General features: G+C 40.0%; 3 protein-coding genes across 3 annotated transcripts in view; 1 reads left to right on the forward strand and 2 right to left on the reverse strand.

Moving 5' to 3' along the window:
- Window positions 1-27: 27 nt before the first annotated feature.
- On the reverse strand, window positions 28-3075 carry dscc1 (DNA replication and sister chromatid cohesion 1). The gene is made up of 9 exons (XM_080040179.1): window positions 2776-3075; window positions 2386-2554; window positions 2107-2241; window positions 1803-1893; window positions 1497-1635; window positions 1296-1348; window positions 1041-1195; window positions 466-614; window positions 28-378 (listed from the first exon to the last, which is right to left on the reverse strand). The coding sequence occupies exons 1-9, from the start codon at window positions 2943-2945 to the stop codon at window positions 267-269; spliced, it is 1173 nt and encodes a 390-aa protein (XP_079896305.1). The 5' UTR covers window positions 2946-3075; the 3' UTR covers window positions 28-266.
- Window positions 3076-3284: 209 nt separating this feature from the next.
- mrpl13 (mitochondrial ribosomal protein L13) lies at window positions 3285-14632 on the forward strand. Its single transcript, XM_080039329.1, has 7 exons — window positions 3285-3420; window positions 4245-4368; window positions 4808-4901; window positions 5310-5370; window positions 8485-8571; window positions 9911-10032; window positions 13921-14632. Exons 1-7 carry the CDS (start codon window positions 3394-3396, stop codon window positions 13943-13945), a joined length of 540 nt encoding a protein of 179 aa, XP_079895455.1. The 5' UTR covers window positions 3285-3393; the 3' UTR covers window positions 13946-14632.
- Window positions 14633-14851: 219 nt separating this feature from the next.
- The window catches only part of col14a1a (collagen, type XIV, alpha 1a), a 133530-nt gene continuing 127149 nt past the window's right edge, over window positions 14852-21232 (reverse strand). The window contains exons 46-48 of the mRNA XM_080040000.1: window positions 20693-20770; window positions 19529-19684; window positions 14852-16195 (exon numbers count right to left, since the gene is read on the reverse strand). Coding sequence (XP_079896126.1) covers window positions 15861-16195; window positions 19529-19684; window positions 20693-20770 — 569 coding nt within the window. The 3' untranslated portion in view covers window positions 14852-15860. The remainder of the gene's footprint in view (window positions 16196-19528; window positions 19685-20692; window positions 20771-21232) is intronic.

Here is a 21232-nt window from a genome sequence, read left to right on the forward strand (position 1 = left end):
AACAAAGGAGACTGATTGACAAAATGATGATATATTAAGAAAAAGTATTTTATTAGCAACACATATCAATTTATTTTACAGGGGAAATAACTGTTTCAAAAAAACATTTGAATTTAAGTGGGATGGTTGACTGATAAAGACCTGCAATGTTCACAAGCTAAGGAAGGACAATTATGGGTAAAGTGATTTTTAATTTTTGATTTCTAGGAATTTACATAACCACATACATTTCCAAATGCACGTTTTTTACTTGACAGCGAACACGTTCATGTGGCCACAGGCCGTCTGGAGTTGAAGACCTTGATCCCATTTTGCATTGAAGATCGAGCGTATTTGGTCAGGAGGGCTCCGGTGGTCTGTTTCTCTCCACACAGGTCCCTGAACAAGGGGGAGCATCACAAATTAGAATCAATCTGATAGCTAAAGAAATTACTAATGTCAACAAGATCAATGGATGACACCTACTGTATGTATGGCGTGATGTCCTCTTCTGTCCATTTCTCTCTCAGCGTGAATAGGTGGTTGAAGCGCTCCGTGGTCTCCTCTGAGAGATCCTCCAGCCGCAGCAGGCAGATGGTCTCTGGGCGGGAGCTGCCGTCCACCAGGGCCACGCTCTGGAAGATTTACAATGAAGTCAACACCGCAGCCAGTGTCTCAGGAGAAAACAGCTGCTGCAAGTTGCTCTTTTAACACACACACACACATGTCTGATTATCCATGGCTAGTTTGAGACTACTTTAGATTTGCTCAATCTACCGGTAGGTGAGTTACAGTAAAATGCAGACTGGTATGAAGGAGAAAAAACAATGGGTAGAAGAAGAAGAAGAAAAATAAGGAAAGAACTAATAGCTGAAAATAAAAATAACAATATTGCAGTGGATTTATAGCTTTCAAGTCAACATGGACATTCTTCTAGTATTTCAGAGAAAGAAATATTAAGTTTTCAGAAAATAAAAGCTTCTCAAAAACGCATGAAACTTCATCTTCAAGCGCCCCCTCAGCTGCTCAGATGGCAGTACATCAGAACTGTGCAGGCTTACCTTTAGCTGGTCCAGTCTTGTGCTCATGCCCTCCGGGACGCTCTGCTGCCAGACTTCCTGAAACTCCCTCAGGTTGAACTTGACTGCGTTCATCAGCAGCAGCAGCGCCAAAGCTCGACACACTTTATCTTCATGCAGCGCGTAGAATACTTTGTCTGGACAGAGGAGGAAGGGGACAGAGATGTTAGTACTGGGACGTTTCAGACTGTGGCATTGCATTGCTAATGAAAACTTCCTTGATTTATTTTCCAGTACCGTTTTCAGTGAAACGTTTCCCATAGCAGTTCAAACAGTGCTCAATCATCGCTCTGGTGAAGAAAGAATAGAAGTTATTGAATGAAAAAAGCCTTTTGCATCTTTCTAATAGATGGAGAATAAGTATAACCTCATTAGTTATGTTATTTGGGCAGACCACCAAAAGAAAAAAAGAAATAAGAAAAAGATGGGTTTACTCACTTAGGTTCCAGTGGAGCCAACTCTTCCAGACTGGTTTGAAGGGGAACCTTGTGGAAGGACCATGACTCAGAATCCACCAGCTGAGTCACATGACCGAGCAGCTTGATCTCGTAGTCAAAGTCCAACACTCGCCAGTAGCCTGGAAGACAGAAAAGATACTCTCGTCTCGGTCAAAACATCTGGTAGATGTCTGTTTAGTTTATGATGTCAGTTAGTGTGGAATAGAGCAGGATAATCTGTGCACTGACAATGATTTTTAATATACATGTAGTTATCATACAAATGACATTGTCAGTGAGTGTTTACCATCTATCTGACAGGCGTGGATGGTCTCCAAGTTTGAATTAATCTCTTCCTCACTGGCCTGGATCCTCTCCAACAGATCCTGCATTGTGTACTGAGAGGAACACACAAGACAGCATTTACGAACAGCTACAATCACATTCAAAAGAGCTGAACACTTAACATTGAACAGTCATTTTAAGCAACCGTTGTGCTTCTTCCTGTCAAAAAGGCTACATGGGTGCTAATGATAGTAAATAGTTATATATACACAGTCGTCGTACAGGATATTATGCTGATTGACTTCACAGTTAAAATATATATTTACCCTGTTTTCCGTATTCTCCTCCTGGCCCCCTAAAGCAGGTCCTTCATAGGGATTCTCCATTAAAATCTTCTTCAGTTTCTTCATTTTAGGACGCTGTTTCTTCAGTTCCCAGTAGCTGTTGCAAAATCCCCAGATCTGCAACAGAGGGAGGACTGTGTTGGTGACTGTTTGTGTGGGAGTATACCAGACATGTACGTGTGTGTGTGTGTGTGTGTGTGTGTGTGTGTGTGTGTGTGTGTGTGTGTGTGTGTGTGTGTGTGTGTGTGTCTTGTTTCATACCTGAGTGTGCGCCACATGATGGCTTTCCTGGCTGTTGGTTAGTTGGTCTGGTGTTCTGCCTCCTGGTACTAACAGCAGCAGGTTGGACGTGTCGGCTATCTTCAGATCATAGGTCTTGTCACCACTGCAGAGGACAGCACGCTCATCCCCATCCCCTCGGATCACTAGACTGGAAGAAGACGCAATCATTTAGTTATAAAGCAATTACACAATGTGTTCATCTATCCCGATCACTACGATGTTTTAATTATCTCTATTTAAACATTTGTTTTTAACAAGTAAAAAGAGGAAATGGATAAAAATCAAATAAGGATGGTGTGGTATTTTATTTAGTGGTGTTTCACTGCATTCACAGACTAAATATTCACGTAAATGCACACGATTACTCACCTTTGTCCGGCTTCAATGTGTTTGCACAGTGTGTCGTCCAGTTCCATCAGGCAGTAGTCACCAGAAGAAACGTTTTCCCCAAAAGACAGGCAGTGGATAGTTTTCTGAATATCCTCTTCTTTCAACTTGGCGATCTGCAGAGTGGCCTGGACCTCCTCCATACTTCTCATGTTGGCTCAGACGGCGGGTTAGATCGATAATGTGTGGACGAATAGAACTATTTTTCGAGTGGCGATACAACGACCTCTCTTACTAGTGTAACTTTGTAGAAATACTCGGTGTTTATCAAATTTCCCCGCGCTCTTCAATCGTGAGAAGGAAGTGTGTTAACTACGTCATGGCGCAACGTCAAAATAGGACCGGGTAGAAACTTTTATTTGACAGATAACTTAAATAAACGCTATACTAATTATCCTCGAGCATTTGCTTGAAGGTTGTCGTTGAGATGCACTTATATTTAACGTGAGAGTAACCGTAAATGTACAGTTTACAAGCTAAATATAGATAAATTCTAAAATAGGAACAAATCTTGTTTCAACCGAGCAAAACCAAAATACGGACCGTTACTCAACGTTGAGGGTCAAATGAGTTTGAAGATGTGCTTGTAGTGCTGCCGAAATGTCAAGTTTCTCCAGATCTGCCCAGGTATGCAAACATAGTATACATTTCATTATCTTAATTGTATCTCAGTTTGACCTTAATGAGGGTTTAGGTTCGCGTAGGGCGAGTCCTCAGTCACAAAAAGGCCGAAAGCTAACGAGCGTTGCTAACGAAGTAGCCATGGTGTGTGTGATGTGGTTATGGAGCTTATTGTTATAGTCAGTAGTTTAACAAGTGGGCTGTCCGCAGCACTTAGAGGGAGGCCTATGTTGTTGTGTGCTACAAGCGTCATGTTATTTATTGTCCCTGTTAACGTTTCAAAAAGGACCAAACTAGTAAAGAGATAATTTGAGAGCTAAAATGTGCATTAATATGGCAAATCTGCAAGTATTGTGCGTTAAAATCATTCCTGGTGGGACATTTGGTTTAGGTGTTCGATTTTGTAGTTGCACAGATGTTATTGGCGCCAGGGCTATGGAGTCTTCATTTTATTACAGGAAGAGTAAAGTAACGTTAACCATTTAGAAAATAAATATATTGTTACTGAAAGGAATTTTTCCATTTGGTTAATAAAAAGACTTCAAAATAGAAATATCTAGTCTAATGCCTTTTCATTTCAGCAGACATTTTGGCTTGTCACTCATGACAGTGTGCCAGCATGCACAATTACATGGCCCTGTAACTAAAGCAGCACACTGGTATTCAGCCATTTCCTTATTAACACCTGACCTGTGCTTTTCCTACTGTGACTAACCTTTTGTAAAAATGTCTTCAGTGAAAAGGTCTGTTGTCTCTGTTTTGTTATTGTACCATTAGAACCTGTGATGGTCCCAAAGGCAGTTTACTTAAACCAATCTTTCTTCTTTCAGCAATGGGCGACCTTCGCTCGTTCCTGGTTCGTGATTGATGCCCGGTTGCAGCCTCCTGGGAAGATTGCGACCATGTGTTCCATTAGATTACAGGGGAAACACAAGCCTATCTACCATGCACTGAGTAAGTAGGAGTCCACTTTGTCACCGAACACACACACACACACACACACACACACACACACACACACACACACACACACACGTGCATAACCTCATCATGAGTAACTGTAACATAACCCTCATGCTACTTATAAACTAAACATTTTTTCCATTATCAAACCACAACCAACCCTTAGTCTAATGTTGTTGTTGCATGGAACAGCAACATGATGGCAGTAGAAGATACACTTCATGAATAGTTTTGCTTCTTTTTAGTGACATTCTCAGAATACTTTATGTTTTCTTGAAGATTAGTTAATGTCAGTCTTGAAAACTAGCTGCTGCTGTTATATTTGGCACACAAGCCATTCGTCTGTGTCTCTTCTCTGCTGAAATAGTGTGATGTATTTGAATTAACGTAACATTGAGTCTGAAAGCTAACATCTTCATCATCTTTCCAGGTGACTGTGGTGACCACGTAGTATTAATAAACACCAAACACATCGCGTTCTCTGGAAACAAATGGGAGCAGAAAGTCTACTCATCGCACACTGGGTAAGTTCATACTTCCTTGTTTAATATGTCGCTTTCCATGTCTCTTTTTATTCTGTGTATGCATTCCCATTGCTCACAAGTGGCTAATGCATTTCCTTATGTTTATTGTTAATTGATAAGAAGGGCTGATATCAATAATTTAAATAACAGAACGGTCTTTCATTTAATGATCATTTGTGTTAAGTGAAAGTCGATGTTGTTCTTTGTCATGTCCGTCATGTATATCCATTCATCTATCCATATAGATGGATGGATAGATAGATAGATAGATAGATAGATTGATTGATTGATTGATTGATTGATTGATTGATTGATTGATTGATTGATTGATTGATTGATAGATTGATTGATAAATAATGTTTTGTTTGTCATGATTAAGGACTGATGCAACTCTTTCTTTTTCCAAAGGTATCCAGGTGGATTCAAACAAGTCACAGCTGCCCAGCTGCACCATAAAGACCCAAAAGCTGTAAGTGTGGTCAAGCTGATTCTCAAAGTTTTCATTATTATTTGAAAACAAATTCTAAAATCTTCCACACACCTCACACCATGGATTCGTTTTGTATGATTGAACCCACGTTCTTTGGGATTGGTCTAGTTTCTCTCTCTGCCACATGGCTGTGTGCAGAGAAGTTGTTTCAGGTTTGACACTTATCCCTTCCCTGCTGCTCGTGCATACTAATGTGAGGTGCAGAGAGCAGGGATTAAACAGAATTGGATCTGTGCTTGTGAAGTTCTAAAGCTCGAGAATGTCACTTCAAGGATAATTCCTGGGGTTTTGCTCCTTTTACATATTTATGTCTTCACAGGTACAGACTCTTCATTGTGACACAAACAGTGATAATCACATTTAGAAATTGTTGTGACCTACATACTTGACACACCTGTAGCAATTATCATAGTATTGAAGTGTTGTATTAAAACCAGTTAATAACTGGGCGACCTATTGTTATATATTATAATTTATTTAGCATTAAAAAAAAATACTGATTCTTACGATGGCGTATTAAAAAGGTTTAATCAACTTCATCACACTTCATGCCTGCCATGGAGGACAGCGGCCCATGTAGTCCAGCAGTGATCTGTGAGTAAGATACATGTCTCCTGACACATTGTTTTTCATGACAGCTTCCCACCATATCAGGATAAGCGTCCGGACGTCAAAGAGACTTTGAGATCTATTTTGCGACTATAATATTTATTTATTGTTAAACCACCAGGTTATTATCGATTTTTGTCAGTTGTTGCATTTCTCTGACCTTTTCCCCAGCTTTGTCCCAAGTTGTACAGCATTTACAGTATCTCACAAAAGTGAGTACACCCCTAACATTTCTTCAAATATTTCATTATATCTTTCCATGCGACAACACTGAATAAATGACACTTTGATACAATGTCAAGTAGTCAGTGTACAGCTTGTATAACAGTGTAAATGTACTGTCCCCTCAAAATAACTCGACACACAGCCATTAATGTCTAAACTGCTGGCAACAAAAGTGAGTACACCCCTAAGAAAAAATTTCCAAATTGGGCCCAAAGTGTCAATATTTTGTTTTGCCACCATTATTTTCTAGCACTGCCTTAACCCTCTTGGGCATGTAGTTCACTAGAGCTTCACAGGTTGCAACTGGAACCCTTTTCTACCCATTCATGACGACATCAAGGAGCTAGTGGATATTAGAGACCTTGCGCTCCTCCATCTCTCGTTTGAGGATGCCCCAAAGATGCTCAATAGGGTTTAAGACTGGAGACATGCTTGGCCAGTCCATAACCTTTACCCTCAGCTTCTTTAGCAAGCCAGTGGTCGTTCGGAGGGGTGTTTGGGGTCGTTATCATGTTGCAGTACTGCCCTGCGGCCCAGTTTATGAAGGGAGGGGATCATGCTCTGCTTCAGTATGTCACAGTACATGTTAGAATTCAATGAACTGTAGATCCCCAGTGCTGACAGCACTCATGCAGCCCCAGACCATGACACTCCAACCACCATGCTTGACTCTAGGCAAGACACACTTGTCTTTGTACTCCTCACCTGGTTGCCGCTCCACACTCTTAACACCATCTGAACCAAATAAATGTATTTTGGTCTCATCAGACCACAGGACATGGTTGCAGTAATCCATGTCCGTAGTCTGTTTGTCTTCAGCAAACTTTTTGTGGGGTTTCTTGTGCATCATCTTTAGAATAGGCTTCCTTCTGGGACAACAGCCATGCAGACCAGTATGATGCAGAGTGCGGCGTATGGTCTGAGCACTGACAGGTTGACCACCCCACCCCTTCAAGCCCTTCAGCAATGCTGGCAGCACTCATACGTCTATTTTCCAAAGCCAACCTCTGTGTACGACGCTGACCATGTGCACTCAACCTTCGTAAACTGGGCCGCAGAGTGGTATTGCAACATGATAACGACCCCAAACACACCTCCAAGATGACCAGTGGCTTGCTAAAAAAGCTGAGGGTAAAGGTTATGGCCTGGCCAAGCATGTCTCCAGACTTAAACCCTATTGAGCATCTTTGGGCCATCCTAAAACGGGAGATGGAGGAGCGCAAGGACTCTAATATCCACCAGCTCCTTGATGTCGTCATGAATGGGTAGAAGAGGGTTCCAGTTGCAACCTGTGAAGCTCTAGTGAACTACATGCCCAAGAGGGTTAAGGTAGTGCTGGAAAATAATGGTGGCAAAACAAAATATTTACACTTTGGGCCCAATTTGTAAATTTTTTCTTAGGGGTGTACTCACTTTTGTTGCCAGCAGTTTAGACATTAATGGCTGTGTGTCGAGTTATTTTGAGGGGACAGTAAATTTACACTGTTATACAAGCTGTACACTGACTACTTTACATTGTATCAAAGTGTCATTTATTCAGTGTTGTCCCATGGAAAGATATAATGAAATATTTGAAGAAATGTGAGGGGTGTACTCACTTTTGTGAGATACTGTATATAAATTCCTCTTGAGAAAATGCAGAGGAGCACAAGGCGTGTTTAACCTGAATACTGAGCTTCACGGAGTAGGCGTTATTTGACGTTGCACAATAGAAAGACAGCTGTTCAGAATCATTCAACAGGACAGCTATAGCTTTTTAGACTATATCAGTATATACCGTATAATTGCTCTTGTCATGTGGGAATCAGTAATAGTACCTGTACTGGTTTAGAGTCTGTAGATGACTAAAGCAGAAGTGACATTTACACTACAGTTGGCTCTTTGATGATGTCGGCTTCAGTCCAGACGGCGACCACAGAAGTGTGTCCTGATGGGGGTTTACTTCAAACAAGGTTTGGCGAGTGAAGAGGGAGGTATAGATCTGGACAGATGAATGACTTGTCAGCATTGCCTCTATCCCAAAATCTCTGTCCAACATTTCTGTCCAATGTCTTTGTCCTGTAACTACTGCCAAGTCAAATTCACATTTGTGCAAGCAGTCTCACATTGGGGAATCATAATTTTGGAAGGAAATGTAAAAAGAATTGTAAAAAAAAGAAAGTTATGATTGCAATATAACATAAACTGTATTTTTTTTCTTTAACAAGAAACAGCAAGTAGATTGTATGTCAACCTTTTCAATGTTTTTCTTCTCCACAGATAGTGAAGTTAGCCGTTTATGGCATGCTGCCAAGGAACCTGCAGCGACGCACCATGATGCAGCGATTACACATCTTTCCTGATGATGTGAGTCCATTTTCTCCGTATCTTTCTGAGCTGACACGTCTTTAGACAACAGCCTCAAGCTTTAATCACCCAGACTTATTGAGAACAGTCAGAAAATGGGCACACTATGAGATGGGGTGCACTGATGTCATTTTTCAGGTACTGACACAAAAGAATGAGCCAGTTCTAATTATCCTTCATCCAGGAGCCCTTTACAACTAATATCAACTATAACATTACTATATGTAGGTCTACATGATTGTTGACACAGGAGAGTATTTTTTAACTCTGAAGTGCTGGAAAATTAGACATTTTAGAGTAACCCACTTAACATGGTGATGCTCCTGCATCTACTTTTTCTCAGTCTTGTATAATTTTGAATTATTTAGTATTTTTATTATTAGTGGTTTGTCAAATGATTGTGTGTATGTAAAAGGAGTGGCTTGTAGAAAAAGAGTAATAAGTCCGTAGTTTCCCTCCGCTCAAAACAATTAAGCATATTTTCTGTACATCGTTAATGTCTGTTACTGTTTTAGTCACTCAGGACCTGGTGGAGAGATCAAACAGAGCAAAAAGAGATTGAATACTGGACTTGCATTGGCTGAGTTGTTAGGAAGGAATTATGATTGTAAATAAGCAACTGATAGTTCAGTTTACATCACTGTGCTTTGTAGCTTGTTCTGTTGCTTCCAAGTGGCCAAAAACATAATACTGTTTTGTTCACATTATAATACTGGGTGACTACTTTCCTCTTTAGCTATTACTGTCTCATCAGTCTCTTCTTTCTCCCTGTTTCACATGTCATTGGTTCAGTGAATTATGGACACTGCAATTTACAGACAATGCTTTTGGCATTCGGTGGCATTACGTTTTGAATGTTTTTAAATAATGTTGGCAAGAGAAGCTGTGACGCATCACAGCTTCTCAAATGAATTGAAACAAAAAAAAGTATTTGACTGAATGGTTATAGACCTGGGCGCCCTGCCCAAGTATTTACAGGGTCTCATTTTTTATCCATGCGAGAGAGAATACTATCAGAAGAACAGATCTCTTGAGTTGTAATGTAACATGAGGCGTTTGGTGTCAGAGTTTAGCAGTGAGGAAAGTCATATACCTGAGCTTTTATTTTGGCCCGACTTTATTTCCAGCAGTAGAATTGATGTTGTGCATGTTCATCCTTAATAACAAGCAGATGTGTTTCCCGAGCCTTGCAAATGCCTGAAATGAAAGTTTTGGTGTTTTGCTCCTTCTGTGGTTTAGACCTCCTTCTGTCTCATTTCATTCCTCTCCGGCTTGAGTATCTTTTCCTGTCTACAATTTTTTTCCAATTGTAACATGTCCTCTGTCCACCTGTCACTAGGAGCTGCCAGAGGACATCCGAGCGAACCTAACGGAGGAGCTGCCTCAGCCCAGAGAAGTCCCCAGGAAGCTCAGCGAGTACACACAGGAGGAGATAGATGCCTTCCCCAAGCTTTGGACACCGTAAGTAGACACAGAAATAGTCTGTTTTCAAACACACCAGTGCAAACACAAACTCAGACACTGTTTATGCACAGTGCAACCGTAGGTTTCACTGCCGATATACAGGCTGGAAGAGATGAATGCAGTATCTCTTCGTATTACACTCAGTAGAAAAAGTATTTACAGGAGCATCGATTCTGTTGTTTCTTCCGAATCGTGTGTGTGTGTTACTCATTCATAGCAAACAAGTAAAGGCTGTCCTTTAATTCAGCCCATAAGTAAAAACCCACTAAACATTGTCTTGCTTGTAAGCTAAATTAAATCCCCACCATTGGAAGGCCATGAAAAATCAACAATGGTGTAATGAATATAGAGCCTACATGTAATTGTAATATTGCATGTTTTGACTGAGTTTTTATCACATACACTGCTGACGTAACATGACATCACTGACTACTACTGTAAAAGCAGTTTTTATTGTGGTGTTTTCTATTTTCTTTTCTTTTTCAGTCGCTGAAATCTTACAAAATACCTATTCTATCTCATTATTCAGCACTATTTGTATTCAGCTGACTGAACTAAACATGCATGTTTCTGCTAATGCTAACCCCTGACTTCTACCTTAAAAATACTTTTCTAATTGCCTGAGAAACTTTTTTAAGTAAATAATTTTGGATTAACTCATCCTTTTGTCCTCTGAGTACCTTTGCACCATGAGTAACACACAAACACACACTAACACATTTTGTTTCTTGTACTGCCGAGTATCAGTCACAAGGGGGCCATCTTGATCCTAGAACTCTGTAACATCTCTACTTCTTACGGCCTCTTTTCATACCAACTGTCCTGCGTTTATGATACAGTCGTTGTCGTTAAGTAGCATTAGGTGACATCTTCTGATTGTTTCAAATATTGAGGTAATATCTCCAGAAAATAACAAAAATACATTTTCAAATACTTAACACAAAATAATTCTGGGACAAACGGATGGGTTTTTGTTTGTTGCAATATAGAGAAAACTAGGTTAAGAACTGACTTCATATGCAAGGTACTGTGGGTGGCGTGTCAATGACTAAAGTGCAATTTATGTTAATGAGGGAGGGGCTTTAATACTCTATACTACCTCCTCTGACCCTGTCAGCAGTGAACAATAAAGGCGCTTCCACACAGTTCTGTATCACAAAGCTACGTATGCATGAATTGATCCAATTGAAATCCAATTTACTCATTCAGGAAAAAATAAGATGCAACATTTTTCATTGTTACCACAAACACAAGTGACTGTGCTGATTATCTGCCATCAAAGAGCTGTTAATATGTGACATGATGCACAGAGAACAGTGGACAAGCTGCAGCTAGAAACTAGGATACAGACAGCTCTAGTAAATATATGAACTTTTGTTGACGTTTTTATTAACTGTACATAAACGTTTTTCCTGGTGTTGCACTGATTCTTGCACGATAGAGTACCTTGTGAACCTCCCTGAAAGCTTTATATATAAAGCCCATGTATATTATGGTTCTGTCAGACAACATAACACAGGAGGGCACTGCAGTATAACAGGCCACTCTGCCTGTGCTCTTTAGGCATGTGTCGGCAGCAAAGATGTCAGTTTTTCCTCCCCGCCTAGGTGTTGTGTCCAACTTTTGAATATAAATGGTGAAGTGTCACAAACGGGTGCGGGGAAAGTCGGCGGTTCTCTACCACTTCCTGACAGTTTCGGACATACAAGGTTTCTCTGCGGGGTGCGGGAGAGCATCTGTTATTCGGCATAATCATATTCATGACTTTTCGAGCAAAGTGTTTTCCGGTTGGAGATTAAACTGACATTGTGACCCGCGGTTTTGCAGTCGTGAGGTGATACCATCGTCCCTCCGAATTCCTCTGGCCTCGGATGTATTAAACATCATCCTCTCTCTTCCTCCTGCTTAACACTAGTCTCTCAACGTCAATCCATCAGTGCATTCAGCCGTCCTCTAGCTGTTTATCCAGGTCAGGGTTGTTCCTCTTCATCAGAAGGAGTCCACTAGCCGTCTTTATTAGGACAGTCTTTATTGGTGAGCTCTTAATATGTTTTACCTTGTGGCTCAACCTTAAGCTGCATCCCATTATCATACACAGTAACACTGTCATTACTGCAGTCAATACACTTTGACCTTCCAGGTTGTTGTAAAGTTTAGCACGGTAACTACTCAGCTACCAAGACTACTGCCAAACACAATCATGCAACTTTATGTGTATTTTTTACGTTTCCCTGGTGAAATAAGTGCTTTTATGTGAGGATAGTGTTAAATGTCAGTTCAACCAAATGAAAAAATTCAACATTAAAACACTATTTTCTTCTTATAGATATCCAGACATGCAGGTTTTGGTTGTTTTTCTGTCTCATTTTTGTGACATCATCAACCTCAAAACAATGGAGGTCTGTTTTATGGTACTTTTAAGCATTTTCAAAAATTGAATTCGAAAGATTGAACTGCAATACTTGTTTCAGTTGCCTTGGAACATTACATCCCAAAACCTCGCTTTAAACAGTTTTTATTGGAGCAGCTTTTTTCTAAAGAATTATCCCCACTGCATGTTCTGTGGATTACCCAGAGCAGCAGAGCAAATAAGCTGCTGTTTAATTTTTCCAAATGTAATGATTCAATGCTGTGAAGCACAACATCACAATTCCATTCACCTCCATTGTATTGCCGGTGGCAGCAGAAATCGCAGAGTCTAAAACCCGGGGCAACTCAAAACAAAATCTGCATGGTTAGTTTCACAATAGGCAATAAACTGACCCTTTAAAACTACAATCCTGAAACCACTGAAATTATTCAGATGTGTTAAAACCGTTCATATGGCACTTGAAACATTATTTGAAAAAAAATAAGCCACATTGTGTGAATATATCTAGTGACAGTGAATCTACACAGAGGGCTCTGATCCGAACACTGTTCTCATTCAATTTGTGCTTTTGGGTGTGTGTTTGTGACGCACACAGCATTTCTGTGTTGCGTTGGCATTGCTGTCAAAGTATGTGAACGCATGGTGATAAATGAGCCACTTCATATTGTTTACTGGTTCCAATCTCCTCAGCCAATGAGTGTGTGCTGAGGCCTGTCGCTGTTGTGGTCGTCAAGGTCAAGCTAATCCTGGTTTATTTAAGAGATGGGCCTTAGACTAGTTAATATTCAGCTGGACTCTGCTTTATTCATTTTGCTGATCAAATACAGCTGTGTGTGTGTGTGTGTGTGTGTGTGTGTGTGTGTGTGTGTGTGTGTGTGTGTGTGTGTGTGTGTGTGTGTGTGTGTGTGTGTGTGTGTGTGTGTGTGTGTGTGTGTGTGTGTGTGTGTGTGTGTGTGTGTGTGTGTGTGTGTGTGTGTGTGTGTGTGTGTGTGTGTGTGTGTGTGTTTGTGTGTCAGGGGAGATGAGGTTTAGGTCATCAAGGGCGATTCAATCATTGCCCTTTATTAAACACATAGTTGATATTCTCTCAGAAAACCTTGGAGCAGGAGCAAAAGATTATTATTGGATATGCCTGCTCCTACCTCTACACACACACACACACACACACACACAGTGCTCAGACACAATCAACAACATAAACCCACTGCTGTAGTTGATAGCAAAGCTATTACAACTGATGATAACATTTCTTGCACTCTGTATCAAAACCAATACAGCAAGCCCAGATATCATCTGTCTGCTGCAATCTCTGCTCAAAATTAAAAGGAAAAAAACAACAACCTCAAAATGATGAACAGTGTCTGGTATCATTTTGACACAAAAAATATAAACCGCGATAAGATCTTTCTGGTTTCTCATCTGTCATTTTCCCTACATGTTTTTCCTTGAAATCGGTTCCTTTTCCAGACTTTATGCCTCGCCATATTAATACTTTGTCTTGTGTTTTCCCACAGTCCTGAAGACTACAAGATGAAATGATGTCGGGCCTGGCCAACCTGACCAAAAGGTTTTCTGTTTTTTTCACATTGTAGGCCACAGATTCATTGATTATATATTTATTTACGATTCGATCGAAAAAATCTGAGCTTTTTCATAGGATTTTCTATGAGTTGTCAAAACTGATTTTCTCTGTTCCGACATAAACAAAGTCAGATGTTGTGCAAAGACACCGTCATCAAGGCTTGTCCGGACATACTAAAAAAAGCACCACGTCATAACTCGACAAGCCAATTACTGTACATCAACACAAACTCTGTGCAGCTTTGTACACAATATACCTTTCTGTCAGACGTATTACTCCTGACAGCAGACCTGAATTATCCAGCAGCAGCTTGATATTTCACCATGTGGCTCTGCTCTGATCAGAGAAAATCAGACTCTGTGGGTTTTTCTTCTGATTATACAACCATGAAATGATCAGATCTGGCCTATGAAAATGGCATCTGCTAAAGCGCACCCTGCCTATGAATGTTTGTGGGTTCACAGTGAAACCAATTAATGTGTTACTATGACAACATTCAGGGCTTCTTCTGGTTTCTGTAGAAAATAATAACTTTAGTCAGGAAACCCAGAGCTTTTTGTCTTGTCAGTGCGGTAGATAGTTCCACAGTGTTGTTAAAATCAGATTCAATTATGTTTGTGAGTTGTAAAATACGCTAATAAACAATTTAATAAACCTGTTCTCGTCAAGTGGTGTTTGTAAATAAATGTTGAAAATGGAGTTAAAGTTTGCCCTTTTTGTGTCATTCAAGCTCAACACAAGACCTAAAAACAAAATGTTATAGTCTCATTGCAGATTTATTGGTTATAAAAGCAAACAAAATATAAAATAAATAAGGTCATAAGGGGTGTGGTTGTGAGACACATTCTTTATTTCAGGTTCAATAGATTAAGTCTCAAATAAACCAGGGCCAGGTCAGAGCTTAACCTTTAGTTACGTTAGTGCTTGTTTTCTTTAAGACTGCAGTGCAGGAGGGTTTAAGGTTACACTTGTGGTTCAGTCCTTATTGGTCTCACCGAGAGATGTCCGACTGTTTCTGTTGATAACTGGATCCAGGTCTCATTCTAGCAAGAGGTCAGAGGTCAACCAGTGAGCAAACAGATTCCACAGTGAGCAGGCCTGAATTTGCATAAGAGCAATAAACAAAACTAAATGAACCATGGCAGCAACAGAGAATCAAAACTCAGAACAGACCTGGTCCATCTTTGTAGCAAAATAATGAAATATCATGACAAAATGAAATGGTATCCAAATAGAACATTTGATTGTGTTCCACCATGAGGTAAAATAAAATGTAAACAGACAAATGTATGCATTGGCTTCAACAGTCACTTTAAGGGGATTAACTCCAATAATAGTAGACTCAACACAATACAGCACAAAAAAAAATAACTTCAAAAACATTGCAATACTTCTTTACACACTGAAACAAAGACAGCATGGAAGCGGGGGAAAGGTGATTCAGTCATTATAAAAAGCAGCCTGTACAAATGTTGCCGTGTTGTTGGCCTTGATTTTAAATTGTAAAATAATCTAGTTAGGTACATACAACCAAAACAAGATGCACATGTCCAGTTACACACTCAATAGTTGGCTCAAAGGAGACATGCAGCTTTGCACAAAAATGAAGGGTTTAGTCCTGAAGTCAGACTGGGAAGAAATGGGTCTTACCTTTACATTACCACTGGACAATGCTAACATACATCAGGCACTTTTCGGACCCCCCTTTTTTTACAAAGATATTATACAAGTGTCCACAGAACTATTTACATTGTTCCACTTGGCGGAGGAAACCATTGGATTCACAGGGAGATGGCAGACTACGTGTATATGCATGTCAGTGTCTCACTAGTTTTGCATGTATGAACATCAGGCGTGCGGAGCTCAAGCACTTTAGGTGGTTCCCTCCTTAATCTGAAGTCCTCCCTCCTCGCTCTCCTCCATGACGACGGCGACGTCACGTGGATACCTCAAGGCCACGCCTGGCGACCTCAGCTCCGTGTCCTCGGAGTGGCTGGGGCTCGAACGGTAACCATGGTGGCCACGGGCGGGCTGTTGTGGGTAGTACTGAGGGGGGTATCCACGGTAATAGGGATCCTGCCCTTCCTCTTCCTCCTCCTCCTCGTCTTCATTGCCTTGGCCGTTGTTGTAAGCCACTGCAGCAGGGTTGTACGGCTGGTTGTGGGGCGAATTGTAAGACTGGTAGCCAGCGTGAGGCAGGGGTTGGACTGGGGTGGTAGGAATATTAGGGTCAATTTGAGTTACTGCATCTTGATCACTGCAGCACACATACAACCACCACCACCACTGGTAAGCATGCAGCAAGTTAAGGCAGACTGTTTGGCTACATCCACCTTAAATGTCACCACCACCACCGCAGCAATAAGCAGTTTGAGTTTAAATCAGAGTTGCACAGGCAAGTATTGTCCAAAAGAGGAATGGTTAAGTTTCATGGGGTTACTGAATAATCCGTTTTTTTGACCCTGTGTTACCCAGATCTGATAGTTTTAGCAGAAATAAAAATATCACATCTGGGTCACTGGTAATACAATTTAGATTTGCTGCACAGCTTACAGTGTATGAGATGTATAGATAGCGAGGTTCTTCCGAAATCAAAGCAACAAAGCAATTCATCACTATTTAGCCGTTTCATCAGGCTCTAAAAAACGAGATCAGCTTTGAAAAGATTAAAGCTGCAGCGAAGCATTGTGTGCACAAGCATTTGTTAACAGATGGCACTGGGATCAGTGGTGGTGATCATTGCAGCAGCGTTAGTGGGGTATTGCTTAGTCTTGAGGGAGGGTAAACTAATCCATTTTTTTGTCTCTGAGGCTCTCATATGAACAGCCAGATGCACAATCAAATTATATCAAGAATGTTCACTGATAGAAGAAATGAATCCAGTTTGTGTACTCTACTCCTCACTTCTGACATTTTAGACGGAGACATTTACAAGGGGGCAGGCTAAGTCACTAAGCCACTTTGCTTTTCAACTTGAAATGGGTGAATACAAGTTTTAAGGCTTAACATTTATTGTTTGAAACACTGATAATTTAACAGAAGATCCCGCTAAATGTAAGTGTTGTTTTTAAGACTAATATGTGAAAAAAAGAAAGTATCTGGAGAAACAAAAATGTAAAAACCACTGCTGCTGGGATCAGAGGTTAAACACAGGGGCCATGAGTAATTATGGCCATGGAGGAATAATTTCCAAGGTTTTTAGTCTTATGTACAGGGCACAGAGGGAGGTGAGCACAGGAGGAGGAGGAGGAGGAGGAGGAGAGGAAGATGGCTGGAGAATGCTCCTCAATAATCATTCCCATAGTCCTGTTGAGCTTCAGTCAGAAAGAGCAGGGGACAGAGGGAGGGGAACACAAAGGAGGAGAGAAGATATTACCTCATATCAGGAGGAAAACCCAACGGTACCAAGTAGTTAAACCTCTCAAACCTCGCTGACAGATCTTTGGTTGTGGTCAGAGGTAGAAACATTAGTGTTGAGATCTGCTTTCTTTCTCTTTTAGAGGAAGAAAATACACACCCATGGTGTAAGTGTTACAATAAATGTATCTTAAATAAATATGGAGACACTGAAAGTTTGAAAAGAGGGAAATGTTTTGAATCTGTATTCCTCTTTCTGTACAGGAGAAAGTAAAAATAAAGATTTCTAACACAAAAAACAGTAGAACAACAATATCATACCAAGAAATACATGCTCTGTGAGTAACATTGAATCAAACACTCTGAGAGCAGCCGTCTGAGCTACAAATTACTCAACACATTTTGACGGTTATTTGTGGGCCACATTCAAGTGAATTTTAGTGAATTATATTATGATATAATTCAAAAACTCATTTATATTTTTTCTGTGAATTAGGGGAGAAGATTGATAACACTCTCTTGCCTGGCAGTCAAACAAATCTATTTAGCTTAGCTTATCATATAAACTAGAAACAGGGAAACAGCAAGCAGGGCTTTATTTTAAACGTAAAAAAAAATCTGCCCTCCCAAGCATATGTAAGGATCACTCATGAAAAACCTCTATCTCGTTTGTATTTCTTGTCCAGAAGCCAGTCTAGCTGCTGTTCCCCATTTCACTCTTTATGCTAAGTAAAGCTAAGCCACTGTAATCTGTATCCTTATATTTAACAGACAGAAATGAAATATAAGAATAATTATATCCAAAACTATTGCTGTTAAGACCAAAGATATTAAAGTATGATTCACCTAAAGATATATATCATAGATAACATTTTATTTTATCTACAGTTTTACATGTTATACAGTTTGTTTCAAGATGGGCTCCATGCTGAATTTAGCCTAAAAAGCTAAGCACAACTGCTACCTGTCTTTTAAGTTCTGGTAAACTGAACTGTCCCTTTAAAAGTCACAACAACAAATGAGGTCAAAACCTAGCAAAAGAACAATAGCCTCAACATACTGTATTTTATAATAGTAATGTTCCTTTCAAGTGGTCCGCCTTTAATGCTTCATTGTGGAGAATAAACAGACAAGACACTGCTAGTCATGAAATTAAATAAAAACATTCTGACTGGGGCTGAGCCCACGGCACCATTAAGCCCTGTAAGATCTTCGTCAGTATGATCTTTATAAGATCTCAATACAGACAAATGGCTTTTGTCAGTGACACAGTTAACTTCTTAATCCGTCAGTGGATGTATAAACTTCCCATTGGAACAACTATAAAAAGCTAGATTACTCTCCATTTTTCTGAGAGCTTTATGAGAAGTATAACTGTCTCAGAGCCGGCGGTCACAGTGCAAACAACACGAGAATGTTTTACACATATAAAGATGGTTTATAAGGGGGAAAGACTGGGCAGGATTAGACTGTTTAAGCTTTTATCTAAGTAAATTAGCAAAATATTAAAAATAAAACAAATGTTGCTCTGAAGTCTGGTGGAAGTGTTAAAGGACAAAATAATACAAATGTGATGTAGCAAAAGGACAAATAAGGTCTAAATAAACAGCTGGGATTGTTATGGTAAAGTCTGAGCGTTTTGTGTTTTCACTGCTTTCAGGGGAAATATTCCAGTCAAAATGTTATTTCTGTGTCGTTTTCCAGAACCCGACTTACTGTGTTCATGTGTTCCTTTGTGTTCCTTTTTTCTAAAGCATGGTTTCTAAACTTCTGTCAGAGTTTTGAAACACAAAAGAGGCCTCCTGCAGTATTTAGAGTGAAGCACAACACAGCTTCTTAACATTTTCATTTGACATTTGTTGTTGTGGCTGCTCCAAGAACATAACCAGATTTTCTTTTCTTCCCTGTCTTAAACCTGTCCATCTACTTGACAGTCCTTCTAACCAAACTATGATAGCCTTCTTGCATCATTCAACTTTTGTTTGGCTCCACATTTACTATAAGTCCCCCCATTTTGGATTTATAAACAGTTTAAAAACATTCATTCATTATTAATATATGGTTTATAACATACAATGTAACCATAAGAACTGAAAAGGAATAAATTCTGCTTCTAAATTCTAAATGAGAGGAGTTAATGCTGAGCATAACTGATGCTTAAATGGCAACTGAATGATGTTTACCTCCGACGTTGTAGCCTATACAGGAGTTCTGGTCACAGTATCCTGTTGGGCCAGGTGGTCCTGTGCTTCCTGAATTTCCCGGCCTCCCCGGCGTTCCCGGGTTACCAGGTCGACCAGAGGGGCCCTGGCTGCCCGGACGTCCTTCACCTTGCATGCCTGAGGGTGGAGGAAAGGTTTGTGTTAAAGATGGCTGAGTGCACAGAGTCAGTTATCCATTAATATGCGGTAAAAAGAGTGTAGTGTGACTTAGAAGAAAGAAGGCGAAGGGTGGGATATGAGCTGCAAATGTGCCATGGAGGATACTTCCTGCCACTGTGGTATCTCCTCCTCAATCTAATGCTGCAGTGACAACATGGCAGAAGTGACATGATTTTCATTTCTGGATAAGGAAGACTATAGTAAATGTCCTAAGGCCAAGAGCAGGAATAACACAGTTCTTAGCTGAAATGTAGCCAGGGGCTTCTGTTTTCTGTTCACACAAGAGAAACTACTCCATCAGGACACACTTCAGAAGAAATATGAAATCAATATTTTGAAGGCATTGCTGTTTGCCAACCACTAAAATTACCATCCAGAAAATATTCCAGAGAAGCACAGCGGGTGAAGGGAGAGAGCTGTACTTTTCTCCCGGGAAAGATTTTTCATATATTGACATTTTCAGATTTTTTTTCCAACTTTTTTTTACCCGATCATAGAAAAGTTTCCAGGGTGTTTTGTCAGATTGCTCTGTTACTATTGATCGCACCGTAACAGTAAACAAAAAATCTCAGCTCTGACACATTTTCATAACACAAACAATCCACACACATCACGGGGGAAATCAATACAGGGAATTATATTCATGGTCCAAAACGTATTTTCTCAGACAGAGATTTAACAGGGAGTCAAGCCGATACAAAACAAATAACATTTGGTGGTTGTGTAAATCTATTGTATGAATATATATATATTGTATGAATATATATATATATATATATATATATACTTTTTTTTACAAGAAAACATGATGGGGAACGTTCCTCTTGTAGCTTGGTCTCATTTGGACAAAAACAATACAGAAATTGTTCATGGCCAGAATACGGATAACGTTGATATTTGAAGCAGTTACAGCCTATCTAAATGCATGAGACTGGAGAGGGATGAATATATTTGTCTTTATCTTACCTGGAGGTCCGGGTGGTCCTCGAGGCCCCTGACTCCCAACCCCTGGATTCCCCCTCTCTCCTTTCTCTCCAGACAGACCTAGAAAACACACACAGTTCAAAGAGATTTACATTAAACTCAAAATCACATTTTACCTCTGACTCTTTTTGGTGCACACACAGCTCCTCAGGGGTTAATTAACAGCTTGCACTACTGACTCTCCCAGTGGTTGAGGGTAACTACATACTTTAACTCAAGTAATGTACTTTTACTTCGAGTATTTCTACTTTATATGTCTATATCTCTACATTTCAAGGGGAATATTCAATTTGTTAATCTCCTAGGTTAGTTCAAAAACTCTTGTTACAGATTATGATAAACTTAAAAAATTAAATGCAGTTCTCAAAATTAAACCGACCTTCAGATGTCCATGAATTATTAGCAGCTCCATCAAAGAGGGATTTCGGCTCTAGACTTCTCACATGGTTTCATTTAAATAAAAGTTTGAGGCCAAAAGAGGTCAAATTCTCCATGATTTAACAAATGAAAAACAGTAACGGA

Source organism: Ammodytes marinus (assembly GCF_949987685.1).
Source record: "Ammodytes marinus genome assembly, chromosome: 13".
In the NCBI taxonomy this organism is placed as follows: domain Eukaryota; kingdom Metazoa; phylum Chordata; class Actinopteri; order Uranoscopiformes; family Ammodytidae; genus Ammodytes; species Ammodytes marinus.

Bases quoted from the DNA above. Each gene is read 5' to 3' on its own strand.
- dscc1 (XM_080040179.1), bottom strand. From the start codon at position 2,945: ATGAGAAGTATGGAGGAGGTCCAGGCCACTCTGCAGATCGCCAAGTTG. The intron at 1,196-1,295 runs GTACTGGAAAAT...TCCTCTGTCCAG, and splicing joins GAAACGTTTCACTGAAAACG to ACAAAGTATTCTACGCGCTG. The intron at 379-465 runs GTAGGTGTCATC...CCCCTTGTTCAG, and splicing joins GACATCACGCCATACATACA to GGACCTGTGTGGAGAGAAAC.
- mrpl13 (XM_080039329.1), top strand. From the start codon at position 3,394: ATGTCAAGTTTCTCCAGATCTGCCCAG. The intron at 5,371-8,484 runs GTAAGTGTGGTC...TCTTCTCCACAG, and splicing joins ACCATAAAGACCCAAAAGCT to ATAGTGAAGTTAGCCGTTTA. The intron at 10,033-13,920 runs GTAAGTAGACAC...GTTTTCCCACAG, and splicing joins TTCCCCAAGCTTTGGACACC to TCCTGAAGACTACAAGATGA.